Here is a 22,222-nt window from a genome sequence, read left to right as displayed (position 1 = left end):
CTTTGTTCAGCAGCTTGCACTTAGAACAAATGGAATATGTAATATCTTTTAAAAAAATTAAAACCCTAGGGGGGTCCTGGGTGACTTGTTTGGGCATCAGACTCTTGATTTCTGCTCAGGTCATGATCCTAAAGTTTGGGATCGAGCCCCGTGTTGGGCTCCGTGCTGAGTGTAGACCCTGCTTATGATTCATTCTCTCTTTGCAACCTTCCCCGGTTCTCTCTCTCTCTAAAATAAAAAAAGTTGTTTTTAATTAAAAAAATTAAAGTTAAAATTCTAGGTCAAAATTACTTTTATCTATTTATTTTTGTAAGTTTATTTTTGAGAGAGAGAGAGAGAGCGAGCACGTGCAAGCAAGGGGGTAGAGGCAGAGAGAGAGGGAGACAAGGGGACAGAGTATCCCAAACAGGCTCCATGTTGTCAGCACAGTCCTTTGCAGGGCTCTGAACTCGTGAACTGTGAGGTATGACCTGAGCCAAAATCAAGAGTTGGATGCTTAACTGACTGAGTCACCCTGGAGCCCCCAAAATTACATTTACAAGTAACAATTCTATTTAATTAAAAAAGTAAATCTATTTAAAAGTTTAGATTTGTTAGAATGAAAGATATAAGTATAAAAGTTGGAAACAATGACTTATAAATAAATACACATTTGTTGAGGAATTCATCATCTGTATTTAGGCTTGCCACTATATTTTATTTTAGATTATAATGTTTAAAGTGTTAAGTATAAGTTGAACTTTATCTTGTAGTTTTAAAAAGATCATTGGAGATAAAGAGAATTTCTTAGAGCACTGGTGTAGTCATGCCTAGTATCCACACTCTTAATGATAATGTTGGGTTAGAACAGATCAACCTTTTTAAACCAGTTCCTGGGCTTGTCAAATCTTGGTATTAGTAGCCTGTCTTAACGTGGAGTTGCTTTAGTAATCAGTGTCCCATTTCTTGGTCCTCTGGATGTTTTAAATTTGCAGTGATGTGGGTTTTAAGTAGGGGTATTGGAAAATGCATTTTTATTTTTCAACAGTGATGATTTAGGTTTCCATTCTTTCACAAAAGGATCTGTCGGTTTAGGAATATTGTCTCCTGGCAGTTTGCTAGGCTTTTGAAAATTTCAGTGCTAAAAGAGAGTATACTTGTAATTGCTAGGGCATTATAATTCTGTGTTTTCTGGGGGAGGGTTTCAACAGACAGAAACACTGCTACCCAGTTTAGCTCACGAAGAGGTAAAATTATTGAAAAGATGGATATTTCCCTAATAGAATAAAGATTATAGTATAGATGGGCCTCATGAGAACTGGGACTGAGAACCAGAAAGATATCAGCATCCAAGGTGATTATCTGCCTCTTCTCAGAGGCTTTGTTGTCCACTCAGTTTGTTTCTGTGTATCTGCTCTATTTTCTTTGCAGACTTACTTTGTACTCGGTCATCTGGCATCTGGCCCAATTCCTGACTCTAAGTGACTTTTCATCCCAAGAGAGAGAATCTGATTGTTCCAAGTTCATTTGATCAAAATGATAGGCTGTTGGTTAGTCAGTGAAATGGGCCCTTATGTCATGTGACTAATCAACTGTGACTAGAGGCTTCCAAAATCTGTTGAGGGTTTCACCCGAGGAAACTGATAAGGCTTGTGCTGAAAGTGGATAGAATGTCTTGGTAGCACATATAGGAGGGGTACCTAATCACTTTGATATCTTAAAATGGCTTTCCAAAAGATTTGGAAACTTAAAGTCTTGAAGAAAAGTGGAATTACCATTCACAAAGGGAGGTAGGATATCATAGGCAAAATGGAATAGCATGTGCAAAGATGGCCGAGATATTAAGAATGTGTTCTGGAAACCACAAGTATTTCTAATGCCTGGATTTTGGAGTGAATTTATATGATAAAGCAGTAACAGAAGTGTGTCTTTGAGGAAATTTAAGCAGTGGGACAAAATTTAGGGTTTGGAAAGATCACTCTGGCAGCCTTTGTGAAAGACCATTATTAAGAAATTCAGATCGGAGTCATTGTGATTTTTTTTTTTTTAGGAGCCATTGTTATACGAATGAGAAATGATGAGGGCCTGAATTAAGGCCTCGATAATGACAATGGTAAAAGAATTAATGTGTACAAATATTTGAGATGCAGTCTTCACAGAACTTAATGAAGAATATAAGGAGTGAGGGTTAAGGATGGAAACAACCTCCAGGTCTCAGTAGTTTTGTAGAAACAGATTATTTTTTATGCTAAGCTTGCAGAGTAGGGTCTCTGCTCATTGTGGTCAGTCACTCTAGGATGAAGCTGATATAAGCAGCCACCCATTTCTCGAATGTGGCTAGTCACTGTGGCAGACGAAAAGATCCAAACAATGGCCCTTAAAGCGCCTGAATATCATGCACATATTTAATTGGCTGAAACAAGTTGCATATCCACATTTAACTTCAGGGAACAAAGAATTGGAATTTTACCATGTAGCCAGAAGAGATTTGGAAATGTTTCGGGAACTGTACTAATGACAGTTAGATTTAATGACTCCCAGGTTTATAACTTGGGTAATACAGTGATATTTTTAACTGAGAGATGAAGTATAGGATGGGGACCAGGATTGGTGAGGAAGAGGGATGATGAATTTATTTTAGACCCAGTAAGTTTTGGGGGGTGGGCTCTGTGACCATCACAGTGTAATATTCCAGCAAGCACTTAGATCTGTGGTCTGAAGCTCAAGAAAGGCCTAAATTGGAGATTTGGTAATGTAAAGATGAGTTAACATCTAGAGGTGAATGTTTTTACCTCAGGGTCCAATACATAAAGTGCTGGTCTTAGTTGTTTGGGTTGCTGGTAGGGTAGGCATTGTTGGCGTGTGCCTGTTGAAGCCTTAGGCAGGAGTGAGTTGAGTTGGGTTGGGTGAGAAAGAGGTAGTTTGGTTTTGTCAACTCTTATTATTCTATATATGTTAATAATAGTATAAATAGTTCCAAGTTCTAAATGCAAATATGTTTTGTTATCACAGTATTTTATTAATAGCATTAATATGTATGTTTAGCCATTATCAAGATGGATTTGTTGCTTTATGTGAAAGATTGTTTAATTTTAAAAACGGCTTCTCTTTGTGGAATTGCTAATTAAATAGCACATTAAAATGCTTTTAAAATTCTAGATTAGTTGAATGATTAAGGTTGCATGAGATTTGGATTTAGATGATTACACTTAGTTTTAAGTCCCAGTTTGCCATTTAGTAGGGTTAGGATTATGGTCTGATTCCTTGATCTGTTTTTTTTTAGTGTTTTATTTACTTCTAAGAGAGGGAGAGAGACACTGTGAGCAGGGGAGGTTCAGAGAGAGAGAGAGAGAGAGAAAGACAGACACAGACAGAATCTGAAACAGGCTCCAGGCTCTGAGCTAACTGCCAACACAGAGCCCGATGCAGGGCTCGAACCCATGAACCATTAGATCATGACCTGAGCTGAAGTCGAATGCTTAACCGGGTAGTCGGAGCTACCCAGGTGCTCATGGTTTTTCCTATTTTAGTGTGAAATATCTTAATGCTTTAAAGGACTGTATATATTATATATTAGGTATGTATTTAGCCCCAGTGGTTTTTTTCCTTGCTAAAGACATTTTTAGAGTTTAATTGAAAATAATCGTGGACAGATTGACAAAATGATCATCACTGAGAATAGTATATTTTGGAATCTAAGGAGATGGATTCATATTATGGACAACTGCTTTCATCTGAGCTGTGTCTGGTTCCTTTTTACTATAGGCTGCCTAGGTTAAAGTGAATCTGATAGGATTTAGAAGGGTCTATGTTTTTTTTCATATAAAATTTGTAAAATTTTGCTTGCAGAATCTTTTGTCAGGAAAATCACAATGCTGCCTAGGATAAAGCAGTTTAGTATATGCAAAACACCTTAATTTTCATACCATGATGTCTGTCTCTGAGATTCTGGTGAAGTTTTTAGTTGGAAGGGTTGGAAGTGGTTACAGAATTTGAAGTCTTGAGGATTGGGGCTTCTTATAAAGTGATTTTGCCTATTGATGGTGTACTGGTTGAACATTTTTGGGTTAAATCAGCTGTTTTCACGTTTCACTGTGATTAAGTACTCATTAATTTACATTTCAAGTTTTTACCGATGAAATGCTAGGCCTTCCTAAATTGCTGTCAGCCTTCTCAGACAAATTTCCATTAAAAGACTAAGTTTTGCCAGGTGTAGCTACTCTGGACGACAGTATGGAGGTTCCTCAAGAAGTTAAAACTACCCTACCATTCAGCAATTGCAGTACTAGGTATTTACCCAAAGAATACAAAAATACTGATTCAAAGGGTTACATGTACCTTGATGTTTATAGTCAAATTATGGAAATAGCACAACTGTCCCATCGACTGGTGAATGGATAAAGAAGATACACACACCCACACACAGTGGAATATTACTCAGCCTAAAAAAGAATGAAATCTTGCTATTTGCAGTGACATGAATGGAGGTAAACAGTATTATGCTAAACGAAGTAGTCAGAGAAAGACAGATACTGTGTGATTTCACTCATGTGTGGAATTTAAGAAACAGAACAAATGAGCAAAGGGAAAAAGAGAAAGACAAACCACAAAACAGACTCTTAACTATAGAAAAAACTAATGGTTACCAGAGGGGCTGTGGGGTGAGGGGATGGGTGAAATAGGTGATGGGGATTAAGGAGGGCACTTGTGTGATGAGCACCAGGTGATGTATAACTACAATGTATGTTAACTATTGGAATTTGACAAAAATTTTAAAAAGGCTAAGTTTTGCATTTTCATGTCTTAATGATCCTTAGCAGTCAGAATTCTTGTCTTGATTATGTAAGACTGTATAAAGATCTAAGAAAGAAGTTTCAAATGAAAACGATGAAACCAACCAAATGTTTACTAGTCCAATTGTTTTTCTTTTTCTTTTGCAGCAACACACCTCTTGCTTTTTCTTCCAAAGTATGTTATGTTAAGTTTCGTGACCCATCAAGTGTTGGCGTGGCCCAGCATCTAACTAACACGGTTTTTATTGACAGAGCTCTGATAGTTGTACCTTGTGCAGAAGGTTGGTATCTTACGTGTTTTTTTCTATTATTGTAATCTCTGTCCTGTGTGTTACTACCTTTGGCTTTCCTAGAAATTGGTAGGTTGACAGTACTCTGCTCTGCTGTGTGTGTGTGTGTGTGTGTGTGTGTGTGTGTGAATTAAATTTGAAGGAAATAATTTTTACCTAAGAAAATATATTAAAATGGTTGACTTATTCTGTATGCTTGAGATTTAATAGCCAAACATTTAAAAATTTCATGAATTACGTGGCTTCTCTGGTTTGCTTTTGTTTTCTCTAGTTAATTTGCAAGTTGTAAATGAAGCTTTATGAAATTAAAATATTAAGTTGGTAGGGGAAATTATTTGTAATCTGTGAATAAGTGAGCATTTGCCCCAATGTATACAGTATTAATGGTATTACATAAATAAAAGCTATGCATTTTACCAAATTGAGGATAAATGGTATTTGTAAGAAAAATATTCATAATTTAATCTCTAAAGTTCCTCTTAAGGTAATTCACTTTGTTACTGGGACCATTATTTTATATTCAGTGTGACTGCTGTGCAACTGAAATTTACTTTTTTATTTTAATGGTTTTTCATGGAGGGCCGGTTGGGTAATTGAAGAAAAAAATCATGGAAAGTAATTTTCCAAGGCCTCCATCAAGGAAATAGGTGTTGAAGATGGGAACAAGGCCAAAAGTCTTACAGTTATTACATAAATTTAAGACTTAACCCACTTAAGAGCTAATTATTACTAATACTTATTTTTTAATAACTTCTCTTTACAGAGTCATTCACATATAAGAGGCTGTGGTGAATTTGACAGTTCTAGTGTATAATTTTTATTCAGAGTACAGATTATGGCATGTATACATGGAGTTTTAGGTTATTATAATTTAAATGTGTTTAAAATTTGTTTTCACTAGTGGATGGTAAATGTTTTACAACATAAAAAATTTACCTAGAACAATATAATGAGCTTTCATCTATAATGTTTTAAAAACAACCTCTTTTAGAGACCAAGTTAATATTAAAATAACATAATATATGGTAAACATTGCTGCACTTTCAAAGTTTTATGCTTATTTCAGAATGCCTATTCTGGGATGTCAAAAGTATTATAGTTAACTACAGTGAGTTTCGTTCTGTTGGTTTTGAAGTCCCAGAATAGGACATTCTGTATTTTTTTCAGATAAATTTGAAAGTCTTTTCCCATGCCTGGGGGTTAGAATGGAGTAGGGGGAATAAAAATGGGTCAAAGTTAATTATTTGCCGAAGCTTTCCTTATCTCTTGATCTGTAAGTGGACAGTGAGCCCAGAATTAGAGAGCAAGATGAGAAAAGAACTGGTAATGGTGTAGTTCTGCATACCAAGTTCATATCAGTTTCGTGCTAGGTAAACTACATGGGAAAAAAAGAATTTAGGGTGTTAAATGGGAATAGTAATTACATCTGAAAATTATGCCATCACCAGCACAGGATCTTGTATTATGTTAGCTCATTACTGAATTGGAAGGAAGAGTATTTTTCAATGTTGCTTTGTTGGAACCTTGCTATATCCTATTGGATTTTTCCTATATTTGAGAAGCCCAGACCGTGATTCGTCCTAAGTTTCCAAGGTTATGGGTGTGTAAGAGGTTCCCTTTTTTGTTTGTTTTAGTTAATAAAGATTGAGAAATACAGATTTATTATAATAACCCTTGAATATTGTTAGTGTTGCCATTTTGAGACCATTTCACTGGTTTTGAACATGGAAGTTTAGTTGTATTTTAGAACACTGATAAAATAATTGGTATTAGAGAAACATTCAGGTACACATCTTTCACTATTTGAACTAAATACCATAGAACGCTTTATAGAAACTGAAGAATGTTACAGTAAGCTGTTAAAGATCCGATTATGTGCTGCAAACAAAGTTATAATGTATTGTACTAAAAGAGATAGCAAAGTGAGTTTGAAGTAAACCCAAAGAAAGAGTTCCCATGAAGTAAGTTCTCTTAGAGAAGATGGTGCTGTAAACATTCTTGTATTCACCTTACTGGCTGCATTCTTTTTTTGATGTTACAGAAACAGCATTATGAAAGAAATGAGAAAACCATAGAAACAGTTTTAAGAAAATTTTTTTCAGTTTCTTTCAATTTGCTGTTTTTGTAATGCAGACAGTGTTGTAACAAGCCCCTAAAACTGTCTTAAGTATGTTTGGTGTGTAAGTTTCATACAGAGTAAGCGTTAACTATTGTTAATAAAACATGCCATTTCAAAATAAAATATACTTCCATTATACTTGTCCAGATATGACCTTTTTGTTGTTGCGTGCATCCCAGATTTCTTTTTTATAAATGTTAACACGTAGAAAAAGATAAGGTCAAACATAACAAGGGTGTCAACCTAATCATCAGTCGTAACTTTATGTCCACATTTTCTGGTAGATGGATTTTGACTATTAATTTGGTTTTGTATGTTTTCTCTATGTGATATTTGTGCATTATTAGATGACTAGACTGGCCAAGGCAGACCTGTTACACTTGCCTGAGTTAGGCATTGTTTGCCATGCCACTAAACCTGCCGTCAAGTGAAACCTTCATTGGGGAAATGAGATCGGAGTCTGAACCGCAGAAGATGGACGCCCTGTCTCTGTTTTTTATTGTTTTACTTTAATTTCATTTCTTTTTCTTTATTTTGTCCCTTTTTTTTTTGTTTTTGTTTTTATTTTTGTTTTGTTAAATCTCTTTCACTTTAACTTGTGAGCTGGTTTTCCAGTTCTTTGTAAATGGTATTCCATTAAGGGTTCATAACATTGCTTTGCAGATTATATTTGGGTGATGATTAGCAGAGCTCAAACTTAAGATAAAAGAAATTTTCATAGTAAACTAAACTAGGATACAGTGTTGTGAAGCTCAGTGGGTCTTAACTGGCGTTACAGACTGTACAGGTACATTTTGTTCTTGAAACACTAAAACACTGACAGAATTGTTAGGAACATTTTGTGATCTCATTGCAACATTTTTGCAGTTTTTCTCCCAAATCTACATCTTTCATAAAAGCCAACTGATAGCTTCTAATTTTCATCCTTCCCCCTAGAATTTTAGGCATACAAAATCCTCAAGGAAAATAAGTAAATTTCTTAAGACATTCTAGGGGTAGAGGACAAGCAGAAACACTCACCTTCTTGTATTACTGATTATAGAAAATAACTTATTTCCTTGACTTATAAAGACTTATACTTGCCTACTTGGGGAATGGATATTCGAGAAACTTGAAAACTTACTTGCATATATGTTTCTCTGCTTGAAGTTTTTGAAAAATTTTCAGATGTTACCAGCTTCTAAATGGATTTTGAGGATTAGGACTAGTACTTTAATTTTAATACTGTGAGAGCTGTTTTTCCTCTCAGTTGTCTTTCAGGAGTATAGTTTGGGAAAAATGCTAAATGCTTGTTTGCTTTATACTTTTATATACCCTGACAGTATTTGGAAGGTAAATTTGATAGAACTATATCTTGGAAGTTAAGCAGTGGGACTTTTTTCTTAAAGGATCTCTTTAATGGTAATTAGAATTAAAACATGTGCATACCTATGGTTAGACTTAATATTTGTAATAGTCTGTTACTACTGTGATAGGCAATGAGAGTCAGACAACCAGTTGATAAGTGAGTCTTTATAATATAAAGCATTCAATTTTCAGCCTGTGTTGAATACTTTGTGTAGTTTTTCTACACTGTCTTTTGTAGACACTTTTGCTTATTTAATTGACGCTTAATTCTAAATTGGGGACATTAATAGATTGAACTATTTATTTGTTTTTTGGGTGCACACGTTAGGGTAATGAAGCATAAGATTTACACTGTGGAACCTCAATTGATTTATCAAGGTACATTCAGGTTTTATAAACATTTCAAAATAATATATAAAACAGGTCTGGTAGCTATATAAGTAGCTTAGCATATATGTGGGTATACAGATACATGTATTAATATCAGTAACTAATATAAAATAAATTATTGTTATTTGATGTCTTCAGTAAGGCCTATTTACATTTTAGTTATATTTATGCATGTTTAAAAAAATCTGTGCTTATGCAGAATTTACATGAAATAAAAAAATTGTTTTTGACATTAGTAAATTAATGAGACTTAGATGTTGCAAAATTTAGGAAAAAGGCATTTGTTAAAGCTAATCAAATGTAATTTTTCTGTTGCTAAAAATAAGGTGTAACCATTATTTGAAGCAAAATTTAAAAGCTGTCTTGAATTCCATCCATGTTTAGAGGTATATGCAGATAATATTGTTTAGAGATTTATCCCTGCACATTGGGTTGTTTTAAGTAGAATTTTTACCTCTAAAATCCAACATGGTGCTTTTGAAATGTACTCCATATGCTGTTTCCAATTTAGTGTGACTTTGTACACTGTGTTTTAAATTACTTTTGAAGACTCCATAATGGAAGTGTGTAGCCAGCTACCACATAATTATAAGTAGTTCTTCTAAAATATGTGTAGTCAGATTTTTAAGAACTATTTTAGTGGGGGCGGTAAGAGAGAGTACATAATGGGAAAATGTGTGAAAGTTGCAGTTCTTATCAAGATTGATTAGAGTTCAATAATTAAGTATGGCAAATTGAACTTACTTTAGAATAAATTTTTCATTAGTTGTAGGGATTTTTTTCTTTTTGGTGTCTAAGAATATTTTAATGTTTTTGTCGTTATTTTTATTAGGCAGTTAAGATGCTTATAAGTAAAACATTTAGGCATTAACCACCCCTCTTCAGACAAGGATACATAAATTGGTTGTAAAAGTCAAGAATTTAAGACATTTCGTGAGACTAGGGACTTTTTTTTTTTTTAAGGGATTCTCAAAAATTTTAGTAGTTTCCCAAGGTGTATTCTTTGAAAATTGGATTCTTTTAGCATCTCTGACCTAATCGGTGAGATGTCTTATTAACTGGATGGGTGTAGGCTTCTTTTTAAATTGAAGCTGATTACATACAGTAGGCTTTTGTTTTTTTCTGTCTACTTGAAAGTGAATGGAGTTTATTGGAAGGTTATCAAATTGTTTGCATCACCAGTAGGTCGTTTTAGTAACCAGGATAGGGGCACCCATTAAGGAACAAATTTCAATTCGCACATATTTGTTTTTTCTTTTTCTTTTTTTTGACTAATTTGGTTATTTGCCATTTCTGGGGATTAAACTTTAAAAAATGTTCTTCTTTTCTGTATCTGATGTTCTGTGTGCTATTAGTGATGCAGCCAACACGAACGGTTGTCATGTGTAACACAACTTTCGATCACCGCGAAAACACCGTCCTGGGAAAGCGTCCATGCTTGATATCGTTTGGTTCATGAACATTAAGTTTCCAGTACAGGTGACCCATAGCTCAAAGTGTTAAATAATTGTCTACATTATTCAGTTTTTAAAATAATATTCCATTAATGAGATTGTTAGTCTTTGAAGTTTTGCTCACTTTTATTTTTCCTAAGTAGAGCAGGATAAAAGGAAAGACTTAAGTTCTTATTTATTTCTTTATACAGATCTGATAGATAGATTCATTTATTATTATTATTTTTTTAAGTGCAAGGGTAATTGTAAAATCATAGTGTAAAGTTTGTGTGGTGTTTCTGCTTTCCGTAATGTTTGGAACTTGCCTCTGCAGGTAAAATTCCAGAGGAGTCCAAAGCCCTCTCTTTATTGGCTCCTGCTCCAACCATGACAAGTTTAATGCCTGGTGCAGGCTTGCTTCCCATTCCGACCCCAAATCCCTTGACTACAGTAAGTATTACACACCCTTTTTTGAAAGGGATTTATGTTCACTTGTTGAATGTTCAGTTGAATAAAGAACTTAGAAAATTATTTCTATTTTAAATCTTTTTTTTTTTTTTAATGAAAAGGATTCAGAATGTCTACTTAATTTTCCCCCCATGTTATCACTGGCTTAAACTGACTTTTGGAATTACTTCTGAAGTAATTGGCATTCATTTGAATTTGAGAACTAAAATAGATTATTCAGTAGAAAATCAGTTATTGAAACTCCGCAATTTAGGTCATATGAGGAATTGGAAAATCTAGGTGACTGTATTTCCCATTTCATGAAGACTAAATCTATTAAAGTAAAATAAAATGACCCATAGCTTTGTAATGGGAAATGAATTTCTGGGAAACATTTGTCTGATACTGAGAAAATGTAACAAGGTGAAAACATGGCAAAAATATTTTTTTCATTAACTATATACAGTTAAATAGGAATTTTACTGTTTTTATAATTTCTAGGAGGGGTTAAGAAAGATTTTGCTGTACTTGTCTCTTGTGGGTTTTTTTGTTTTTAGAGTGAAAGAGAGCGTGTGCATGAGGGTAGAAGAGGGTACAGAGGGAGAGAGAGGGAATCTCAAGCAGGCTCCACGCTAGCATGGAGCCTAACACGTGGCTTGATCCCCTACCATGGGATCATAACAAGGTTTGGTTCCTCAACCAACTGAACCACCCTGGTGCCCCTGGTTTTTATGTAAAAGATTCTAGTCATATTTATTTAAAAAAATTTTTTTAATGATTTTATTGTTTTATTTCTGAGAGAGAGAGACAGCGTGAGCAAGGGAGGCTCTGAGAGAGAGGGAGACACAGATCTGAAACAGGCTCCAGGCTCTGAGCTAGCTGTCAGCATAGAGCCCAACGTGGGGCTTGAACCCACGAACCGTGAGATCATGGCCTGAGCCGAAGTCGGACGCTTAACCGACTGAGCCACCCAGGCGCCTCTAGTCATACTTATTTTAAAGAAGGGTCATTTTTCTTCAAAAGTTAATGTAAGACAAAATATAAAATTCACCTTAACTACAAGGTGAATTTTCTTTCATATTTTTAAAAATTTTAAGTAATCCCTTCACCCAGCATGGGGCTTGAACTCACAACCCAGAGATCAAGAGTTGCATGCTCTACCAACTGAACTACCCAGGACCCCCTCCCACCCTTTTTTAAAGTAAGCTGTGCCTCCATTGTGGGGTTCGACCTCGTTACTTGAAGATGAAGGGTCACAGGCTCTACTGACTGTGCCAGCTAGGTGCCCCTGTGATGGTAGTTTATTTACCCAAGTAATAAAAGTGGTCCCTGAAACTTTGAAATGCACAAATTTAGTTCTTTTTCTACATACGATTGTTCTGCTGGAGACCTGCATTGTGATCTGTGGTGGGAAAATGGCTTTTAATTGAACATCTGATTGTTTGAGTTGGCCTTTTTAGAAATTTTCTAGAAAATTTTAATTTGGTTATTTTCTGGTGTATTTTAACATTTCAATCCCTGGATCATTACTTTTGTTTCAGACAATATTATCCTGCTGTCTTGAAAATTCTTAGGGTTTATTTAGCAATAGCCTCAAGTTTTTATTTTAATTTGTTGCCTTGAGAGGAAATGGTTCTCTCTTATTTCAGCTATAGATTATCTATTATTTTCAAGTATAATTTATGAAGAACATCTGGAGTCAGAAAAAAGGGAAGTGGCCTGTTTTGACTTGGCTCCTGTGTACCTCTCTGACTTTTTTTTCTACCTGTTTTCCTGGCTTACTCTCTATTGGCCATGTTGGTTTTGTTTCTTGAACATGACAAGCATATTTTTGCCTTAGAACTTTGGTGGTACTTCATCCTCTGCCTAGAATATTTCATCTTCAGGGAGACTATGGTTTTTATGTCAGAAAGCAAAGTGTTACATCAGGAGTCTAGATCATCTTTAACACATCAAAGACCAAAAGGGTAACTAAATACTACCATATTAAATAGCATAGGTATATGCCGAATGGTATAGCAAAAAGAGACAGGAAAAAGTTCCTAAAGAACTGAATGATCTTTAAATTTGAGAAACAAAGGGGTAGATTAGATGCTTTGGAAAAGCCTATTTTATATATAATGTCCTGGTGGAGAAAATTTGCAGATCAAAGAGGTTGACAACCTGGAAAGGCCTATTTAATGCCTTAAGTCCGTGCAAAACTAGTAAATAATAAAGCCCATATTTGTTATTTAACTTCATGGGATGTAATAATTCTCTTGTACAGTAAAACACATTTAATGTAATGACCCTCAAACATCTGTGTACCTTATACAGTAGAAGACAAGGGGTGAGCAGGGAAAAGGAGTGTCATTATAGAAACAAAACATGGAGAAAAACTAGGCTCAGAGGGTGGTAGTCTTGATTCATAGAGGTCACTCTGAACTAAGATATTTTATACAGCTTTATGATAACTTGAAATGGTAATGCCGAGCAACAAATCTAAGATCTGTTAGTAGCAGGATACCACAGATTATAATATGTGCTATGAAGAACAAAACAGTGATGTCGTAGAGAGTACATGAAGCTTTATATAAAGTCAGGGAAAGCTTCTTGGAGGGGATGGGTGACCTGATGCCTAAAGAATTTGGTTGTCAGAAGCTGGGAGAAGAATTTTTTGGCAGAAGGAACACCAAGTGAAATTTCATTAGGTGAGAAGAACTTGTGTTTTCAAGGAATAGGGTGGCAGTCCATATAGCTGAAGCTTTGTAAATCGGGGTGGTGGAAGTATGTGTCGTGAGATATTAGAGGGATAGATAGGGTACTGATTATAGGGCTTTTTGGCCATGGAAAGAAGTTTGAATTTTATTCTAAAGGTAATTAGAAGACATTGATTAGTTTTAAGCAGGGTAAGACATGTTTTAAAAAGATGATACACAGGCCACTTGAGAGGTGTAAGCGATATTTGTTTCATCAACTTATATTTTCACCTTTAGGAAGTTTTGTTCCTTGATAGTTGCTTAATCATAGTTTGTAACAGTGTACAGTCAGTGCTCAAAAATTTTTAAATTGCATAAATGGAAAGTTGCACTGTTTTTTTCCCCTTTGAAATGTCTTCTCATTTTTCTGCAGAATTTTCCATATTCAAATTTTGAGATCTTTTATCTTTTCTAATTTAAGTTCACATTAAAAACTCGTTCCTTGGGGCGCTTGGTTTCGGCTCAGGTCATGATTTTGCAGTTTCATGAGTTCAGTCTCCACATTGAGCTCTTTGCTGGCAACATGGAGCCTGCTTGGGATCTCTCTCTTCCTCTCTCTGTGCCCCTCCCCCACTCACATTGTCTCTGTCTCTCTCAAAAAAAAAAAAAATTAAAAAAAAGTTCCTTAATGCTTGAACTAAAAACTGAATTTAATAATGTTATGACAGATCTTTCAAAGGTTTTTTTCTGTTCCTACCAGAGTATAAGTAAGTTTAATATTTTAGGTTTCTTTTCTTTTTTTTCTTTTTATTTATTTATTTTTTAATGTTTATTTTTGAGAGAGAGAGAGGGAGGGAAAACGCATGAGCAGGGGAGGGATAGAGAGAGAATGAGACCCTGAATCGGAAGCACAGAGCTGATAGCACAGAGCCCGACGTGGGGCTTGAACCCATTAACTGTGAGATCATGAGCTGAGCCAAAGTCGGACCCTGTCTGAGCCAGCCAGGTGCCCCTATGTTTCTTTTCTTAGGTAAACTTTGTCCCTGTTTCATTTTTAGTCTGTACATATGGTGCCCTGCCTTTACCACTTGGTAGCTGAATAGCTTTGGGAAAATCGTTAACTTCTGTAAGTCCTTTTCTTTGTGAAATTGTCATAATATTCGTATTTCTCTTTTAAGGTTGATATGAGGATTATATTAATAACTCGGCAAAAAAAAATTCCCATGATTATTAACTATTGGGAACTCAGTCACTGTTGCTGAATGCCCAGGGTACACTTAATTCTCATTATTTGTGAATTTTGTACTTGTGAATTCACCAACTAGCTAAAATATATTTGAAACCTCAAAGTCTGTACATGGTGGCACTTTTGTGGTTCATTTCTTGACCCACAGAATGTTGAAAAATTTGAATTGCTTGATATGTGCGTTTTCAGATAAGTTAAACCAGCAGTACCCTGTCTTCTTATCTTCTAATGCTGTAAAAATGGTCCTTTTTGTCGTCTGGTGCCATGCTTTTTAATGTTTTTTGTGTATTTTTTTTTGTTGATGGTACTTTTTAAGCTAACCTCCCCAAGTGTTGAAGTGCTGTTGTAATGTTCCTGACGGCTAGAAGGCTGTGATGGGCCTTACAGAGAAAATCCATGCCTTAGATAAGGTTCATTGAAGCACTGGTTGATAGCACTGCTGACTATGAGCTCAATGTTAATGAATCAGCTTTATATATTACATTAGGTGTCTTTAAATAGAAACACATAAAGCAAGATAATGCAGTTATTGGTGAAGAAAATGTGACCAGAAGCTTTCAGAAACCTAGCTCTGTATTTTCTGTAGGAGTGATGATGCAGTGTTCAGTAATTCATTTCACGGCAACTTTATAGTACATAACTACTGTGAAAATGAGAATTGACTGTTCATTTTTAGTTTCAAGTTTGAAAAATACCACACAGGAATTATGTTGTATTTCTGGGGTGTTTGGATGGCTCATTCAGTTAAGTGTTCAGCTTCGGTCCAGATCATGGTCTAGTGGTTCCTGAGTGTGAGCCCTCTGTTGGGCTCTGTGCTGACGGCTCAGAGCCTGGAGCCTGCTTTGGAGTCTGTGTCTCCCTCTCTCTCTGTCCCTTCCCCCCATGCACTCTGTGTCTCTCTCTCAAAAATAAACAAACATTAAACACATTTTTTTCTTTAAAAGAATTATGTTGTATTTCTAATTGCATGTAGAACTTCTGTGACCTCACTCTCAATAATTCAGACACACACCTGGCTTAAAGCTAAGACTCCCTAATCACTTTCCATTCTTGTTGAGTTGATTGTTTCTTTTTAAGATTAAAGAGTGGTAGTAGTTGATGCTAATAGAAAATACGTTTTTTTGTTTGTTTGTTTTTTTGTAGTTGGGTGTTTCCCTTAGCAGTTTGGGAGCTATACCAGCAGCTGCACTAGACCCCAACATTGCAACACTTGGAGAGATCCCACAACCACCACTTATGGGAAATGTGGATCCTTCCAAAATTGATGAAATTAGGAGAACAGTCTACGTTGGCAATTTGAATTCCCAGGTAACTCATTTAAGAAGAAACTGATTGGTAGAACCTCTTACTCTTCCCATTCTTGAAAGTCATACTGATTAATATTTACCTAATATTTTTAAAAAAATATACTTTATTAAAGTGTGACTTTGTTTCTTCAGACAACGACAGCTGATCAACTTCTTGAATTTTTTAAACAAGTTGGAGAAGTGAAGTTTGTGCGGATGGCAGGTGATGAGACTCAGCCAACTCGGTTTGCTTTTGTGGAATTTGCAGACCAAAATTCTGTACCAAGGGCCCTTGCTTTTAATGGAGTTATGTTTGGAGACAGGCCACTGAAGTAAGAAACCCTAAACAAAGAAATTTTAATGATTTTGGAAAAACTTAAAGTATTGCTGATATAATTAAGGCCTTTTTTTTTCTTTTTAATAGTAATTGGCAATTTGTGGAAAGGAAGACTTTGTGTTAAGTATAAATGAAATACATGGATTACTTACCATTTTAGTCTTTAAAGTTATATTTCAAAATGTCTTATTTTCTATCTTATAAGATCTTATTTGATGTTACCATTGTTTATATGCTCTGTGTAATGATTGTAGGTCTTTTTTTATAAGCTGTAATAAGTCAGATTGGTTTTGTTTTATAACTATTATGGATGATTTAACATAGGAGTTGAAGTTAGAGTAATACAGTAATGAGAATTTTGGTAAATCCAAAATCCCAGGAAGAAAATATTATTAAATACTTGAGATGTTTTAAATCATACATTTAAAATTTTAATATTATATCTTTGTTTGCAAAATGAAAAATTGGTGTAGACTTTACATGTTGAAGTTAGAAATTCTGTTTCATGTAGATTATTGAGGCAACAGTTTTATCTGAACTTCGTAGATAATTGCCGTAGTTATACAACTTGATCACGATTCAGCTGTGAAAGGGTACAAATCTCTTTTAGTGAATGCTTGTCTTCTCAGTGTGAAAGGGTAAAGTGAGACTCACCAAATTCATTTATGTGCATCAGGGAAACCACTGTAACCTACTAGGGAAGAGCTTTATCAGGTGCCTCCCACTTTTGAAGCTATAGCTGACTCACTCATGGTCCACGTTGATTAAAATTGTGCACATAACATACAGCTTCCCATTCATCCTCCCAGGTTGCAGAGCTATCAACACAATCCTGTAAGATGAGAAATGATTCATTTTAATATTGGCGTCAGCATTTTAATTTATTATAACTCTAAGTTGTGTGGAAAAGTACTTGTCCTGGTATATTCAAGTTGTTAAAGAAATCAGGGTTCAGTTTTTCTTTCTTTTTTTCCTTGCTTTTGACATTGTTAGCAAGAGGTAAGGATGGGTGGTAGTGAGAAGAATCATGGTTTTGATGTTGGTTTTGGTTATTTTGTATTTAGCTGTATTGTTCTTAGTGTGCTTTCAAGATGTCCTCACATGTATAAATCTTTGTATCATATAAACATTTGTTTCATGTTTTGTAAAATATGGTGTGTATTTGTGATATGCTAATATTTTTAATTTAGAATTAATCACTCCAACAATGCAATAGTAAAACCCCCTGAGATGACACCTCAGGCTGCAGCTAAGGAGTTAGAAGAAGTAATGAAGCGAGTACGAGAGGCTCAGTCCTTTATCTCAGCAGCCATTGAACCAGGTAAGGCAATAGTGTTGTTACATAGGTCACACTTTAAGATCAGAGAATCGTAGAACTGGAAGGAATTTTAGAAACTATCTTGGTTAGCCCCTTCATTTTACAAGAAGACTGAAACTCAAAGAGTAAGTGACTTACTAGTGTCTAAGGTCAAAGAACTGCTTAGCAGAAATATGTTTTCCCTTGATGCTGAATTGAGGCACATTAGCTTGAGTTAATCAATTCTTTACATTTTCATAGCACAATTAGTGCTCAAAACTGATTTGCTTAAAGCAAGGTAGAAATGTTATTGTGAAGGTAGAAAAGAGAATAAATATACTTGAAATGCTCTAATCAAGAAGATTCACTTCCCCTTCAAAGTTTTAATTTTAAAAATAGGAGAGAGAGCCCATGATTCAGGAAAAATACAGAGACCGTTTTAGGAAGATAAAAAGGAACACTTACTGAGACTTTGTGTTGCTTTTACTAAAAGTTAAAAATCTAATCTAAAAATACGTAGGTGGTTTACAGTTGAGCACATTTTCTAAATTAGCACTCAGAATTTAAGCTTCACTCTAGCAAAATAAGTGGAGAGAAGATTTACAGTCACTGTCCTAGGAATTACAGACATGTTATAATCGTACGTTATGGCAGCAACAAAATACTACGAACAGCTGTTTATAATCATCTGGTTTATATGTACTGCTGCAGGGTGGCTGCACTCAACGAGTTTATGCAATGACTTTCTTGGATGTTTCTGAAGGATAATTGCACAGGAGGAGGATGTACAGAGAGTAGGCCCCTTGCACTATATATGTGGTACATTCCACTTGTGCCTGATTATTAACTGGGATCTTTAATTGTTCTGAGCTTACACTGCAAAGTGGTTTTTTCCTCCCAGAGTCTGGAAAGAGCAATGAAAGAAAAGGCGGTCGATCTCGTTCCCACACTCGTTCAAAATCCCGGTCTAGTTCAAAATCCCATTCTAGACGAAAAAGATCACAGTCGAAACACAGGTGAGAACTTCTGCTATCATCTTTTAAAGTTTTGTTGTCTAGTATTTGAAAAAGTTAAGATTTAGGCATAAATATCAGAATTTAGAAACTTGAGCAGAGTTCACCAGGAATTATGGTTACCATTAAATGTTGCTTTAATTATAATACTGTAGTTAAGAATGAAATTTTATCTAATCAGTGTATAATTTTTATGATCTCAGATTTTAGTTTTAGAAGTTGGTTTTCTATTGCAAGGTGCAATTCTGGTTTTTCTAAGAATAAACTTCACACAGAACTGGCAGAAACTTTTCATTCTTCTTACTGAGAAAAGGGAACTCCTCCCAACCCCCAGTCTCCTCAAGGCTTGGGGTGTAGAACCTTGGGTCTTGGTTTCTAGTAGTTACCTGTCTCTAGGCCCATGAGTCACATGAGGTGCTTCACATCTTTGGTATCATTGATGATAGCCTTCTTTGGGATCTGAACCACAGGAGTAACTTGGCAGCTTTAGCTCCAACTTTTATGCTTCAGATCTCTTTCTTTTCAGTTCATCTGACTTTTTTTTTTTTTTTTTTTTAATGTTTCTTTATCTTGAGAGAGAGTACATGTGTATGAGCAGGGACGGGTAGAGAGAGAGAATCCCAACAGGCCCTGCGCTGTCAGTGCTGAGCCTTAAGAGGGGCTTGATCCCACAAGTGTGAGATCATAACCTGAGCCAAAATCAAGTGTTGGATGCTTAACTGACTGAGCCACCCAGGCATCCCTATTTATCTTATTTTTGAGTACAGTTCTATCATTTTAATTTTTCTTTATTTAAAAAAAAAATCTGTTGTATTTAGTCCAGAGTGGACCTCAAAATGTAGACTTGTGACAGCATCTTGATTGGAAGTGCCCTAAAGAATCACGGCTAAAGTGATAAGTTTTATTGTCTTCTTTAAGATACAGAAGGATGTGTTTTTGAAATGTGAAACTGGATATACAATGGATCCTGATTACGTGTTGTATGTGCACGCATACTTTAGTCTGAAGAGAAGGGGTAGAGGAAAATGTATGAGTGTGTGTCTGTGCTGAGTGTATGGTGGTGTTAGAGGAGGAGGAAGTTTCGAGGGGAGGGAAAAAACGAAACCAGTGTGTTGTGTGTTGAACCTCATTAGCAAGCTCCTTTAGTCTGTTTTTCTGTGATACCAAGGAGATTGAAGCAATGAAACAAAAAATATGATGTTCTTTGTTTGACTCTAGTGAACTGTTCTTCTGTTTACTCATACATACTTTTCTGTTATTCTTAGTCTATACAATTTTTGGGGGGATATGGTTTTACTGTCTCCCTCCAAGGCCTTGCACTAAGGCAAGTTCAGATCCAAGTGAAAGAAGTTGTTTAATGTGCAAGGAATAAGACAGTGCAGCACAAGCCAGAGTTGGAGAAGGAAAGTGGTACTAGGTTATGGATATTTCTGCAGGTGGCCAGGATGTGATAAAGGTAAAGGAGATAAAAGCAATACAGAATTAAGCTGAAGAGTAATTATTTTTTTTCTGAGGAAAAAAAGACCCATGACTGAATCTCATTTTGTGTTGATGACAAAAGCTGTGCTTCAAATCTGATACCTTTGTGGTTTTCTAAGGTTGGAAAACAGCAAAACTTGATTAACATTTGTTTCCTTGACAAGGTCTGTGAAGATTTATCTGTTGGAGCATATTATTTAACTGTGCTTTAAGATGCTTGGTCTTATCATTTTAGGTATATTTGGAATTTTCCCTTTCCAAGGGATAGTGGGAGAAGGATTATTCAGTCTAAATATGAAATCAGTATTTAAAATGAAAATGATTTGTTAACTGTCGTTCATAATTCATGAGAATCTGACTACTTGGCATTAGAAATTATTCTTTAAAAAAAATTTTTTTAACGTATTTATTTTTGAGAGAGACAGGGACGGACTGTGAGCAGGGGAGAGGCAGAGAGAAAGGGAGACACAGAATCTGAAGCAGGCTCCAGGCTCTGAGCTGTCAACACAGCCCACCACAGGCTTGAACTCATGAGCCATGAGATCATGACCTGAGCCGAAGTCGTATGGTTAACCTACTGAGCCGCTCTGAATTACTGGGTAATTTCAGGTGCCCCAGAAATTACTTGTACTTGATACAGACATGCACATTTATATATATATAAAACACTCGAATATATTTTTATATATGTACACTATTTTTATATATGTAGAAACACATGTGGCCTTTATTGAGCTCATAAAGAAATACAAAGGAAGATAGGTTCTGTTTTGGGGGGGTGGAATCCCTTACTCAAAACGTTTGACTTACGGGTCTTGATATGGAGGAACCTACTCCTGTTACCATTTTCCTGGTAGGGGAGGAGGAGGATGGCAAGCATTTCTTGGCTTCCCCTCCCCTGCTAGTTGGATTTGATACCATCCTCAGCCCTGGCTCTCCCCCACTAGACTTAATAGCAGGAGTGTGAGTTTTAGGAGCCTTTGCTCTTGAAGGCTCACCCTACTTTCTCAGCATTCTCAGGTGCTTCTAGAGCCTCCCTCCACACCCCCTTCCCAATCCTTTCCTTGTTCTTTCCCCTTTTATAATGGGAGGTAGGAAGGAGTTTCTCGTCGCTTTGACTGGGTAGATGTGTTTCCACTTTGTTCAAATTTTTATATGTGTTTTTTTTCAAAGGTTAGAAAAGGTGGGTGTAGTACTGTAATCATTATATTTTAAAGTTCAGTAACCTTGACAGACCAACATGGGAATTCTAAGACATTTTATAGTATTTTAATGGGAAACAGCAAACTTAGAGTTGAACTTTGATGAGAGACATAATGGTAAGTTGCCCTATATTTAAACAGTTTAATTTATAAATGCAGTTTTGCACTTTATTCTAAAATGAGATCTCCTAATGGTAACTCAAGTCTTTCTCTTTGGTTGGATTAGATTTGCTTTTGACTTGAAGCTTTTAGTGTTCCTAATCAGAACACTTCTTGTAGGTGACTAGTGGGTGAGATAGGGACTTGAAAGTATTTAATGTCAAAATTAAAACACAGTAGTCACTCTTGGGACTTTGAAACTCTGAGGACCCATAAGGTAAGGTGGGAAGTCAGTGTTTTTTAAATTAACTTTTACTTATTAAGGCTACCCTTAATTTTTAAAAAGCTGTTTCTTAATTACAGTTGGAAAGCAGTATTTGGGGAAAACAAAATTACTATGTATATTTTCAGTAAGATTAACTAGAACAGATACGTTAAGACTTTCTGTTAAATACAGAGAAGCAAAGGCCTTATAAAACATTACCCTTATGTGGATTTCTATAAATGGATTAAAAAAGTTTTCAGTTTTGCAGTTTTGCCTTAATACCTAGTACTTGACCCTTGTCTTTTGCTTTATTAGTAATGAAGATGTCTACAAACTGTGACTTACCTTCTCGTATTAAAAATGTATGAAGATGAATGTATAATTTTAAAGCCATATAATGTATGAGTGATTCAGTTGAGAATTAGCTATTAGAAAACAAATTTTAACTAACTGAAAAATGTATTTATTTTATTTTTTTTAATGTTTTATTTATTTCAGAGAGAGAGAGAGAGAGTGTGAGCA

General features: G+C 35.5%; 1 protein-coding gene across 4 annotated transcripts in view; it reads left to right on the top strand.

Annotated features, from left to right (window-relative positions):
* Positions 1-22,222, top strand: part of SREK1 (splicing regulatory glutamic acid and lysine rich protein 1) — a 38,596-nt gene that overhangs the window by 4,688 nt on the left and 11,686 nt on the right. Inside the window, exons 1-7 of one of the 4 annotated variants that reach the window (XM_039255511.1) lie at positions 7,533-8,906; positions 10,274-10,397; positions 10,686-10,801; positions 15,866-16,030; positions 16,162-16,340; positions 17,536-17,666; positions 18,544-18,658. In XM_039255511.1, the coding sequence (XP_039111442.1) occupies positions 10,739-10,801; positions 15,866-16,030; positions 16,162-16,340; positions 17,536-17,666; positions 18,544-18,658 (653 nt within the window). In that variant the 5' untranslated portion in view covers positions 7,533-8,906; positions 10,274-10,397; positions 10,686-10,738. Of the gene's footprint in view, positions 1-4,919; positions 5,054-7,532; positions 8,907-9,124; positions 10,398-10,685; positions 10,802-15,865; positions 16,031-16,161; positions 16,341-17,535; positions 17,667-18,543; positions 18,659-22,222 lie in introns of those variants that run through there. The other 3 variants (XM_039255509.1, XM_039255510.1, XM_039255512.1) reach the window with 3 other exon arrangements.

Source organism: Hyaena hyaena, unplaced genomic scaffold, assembly GCF_003009895.1.
Source record: "Hyaena hyaena isolate Hyena2069 unplaced genomic scaffold, ASM300989v1 scaffold_530, whole genome shotgun sequence".
NCBI lineage: Eukaryota > Metazoa > Chordata > Mammalia > Carnivora > Hyaenidae > Hyaena > Hyaena hyaena.
The sequence above is the reverse complement of the archived record's forward strand: the minus strand, read 5'-3'. Positions and strand labels throughout refer to the sequence as shown.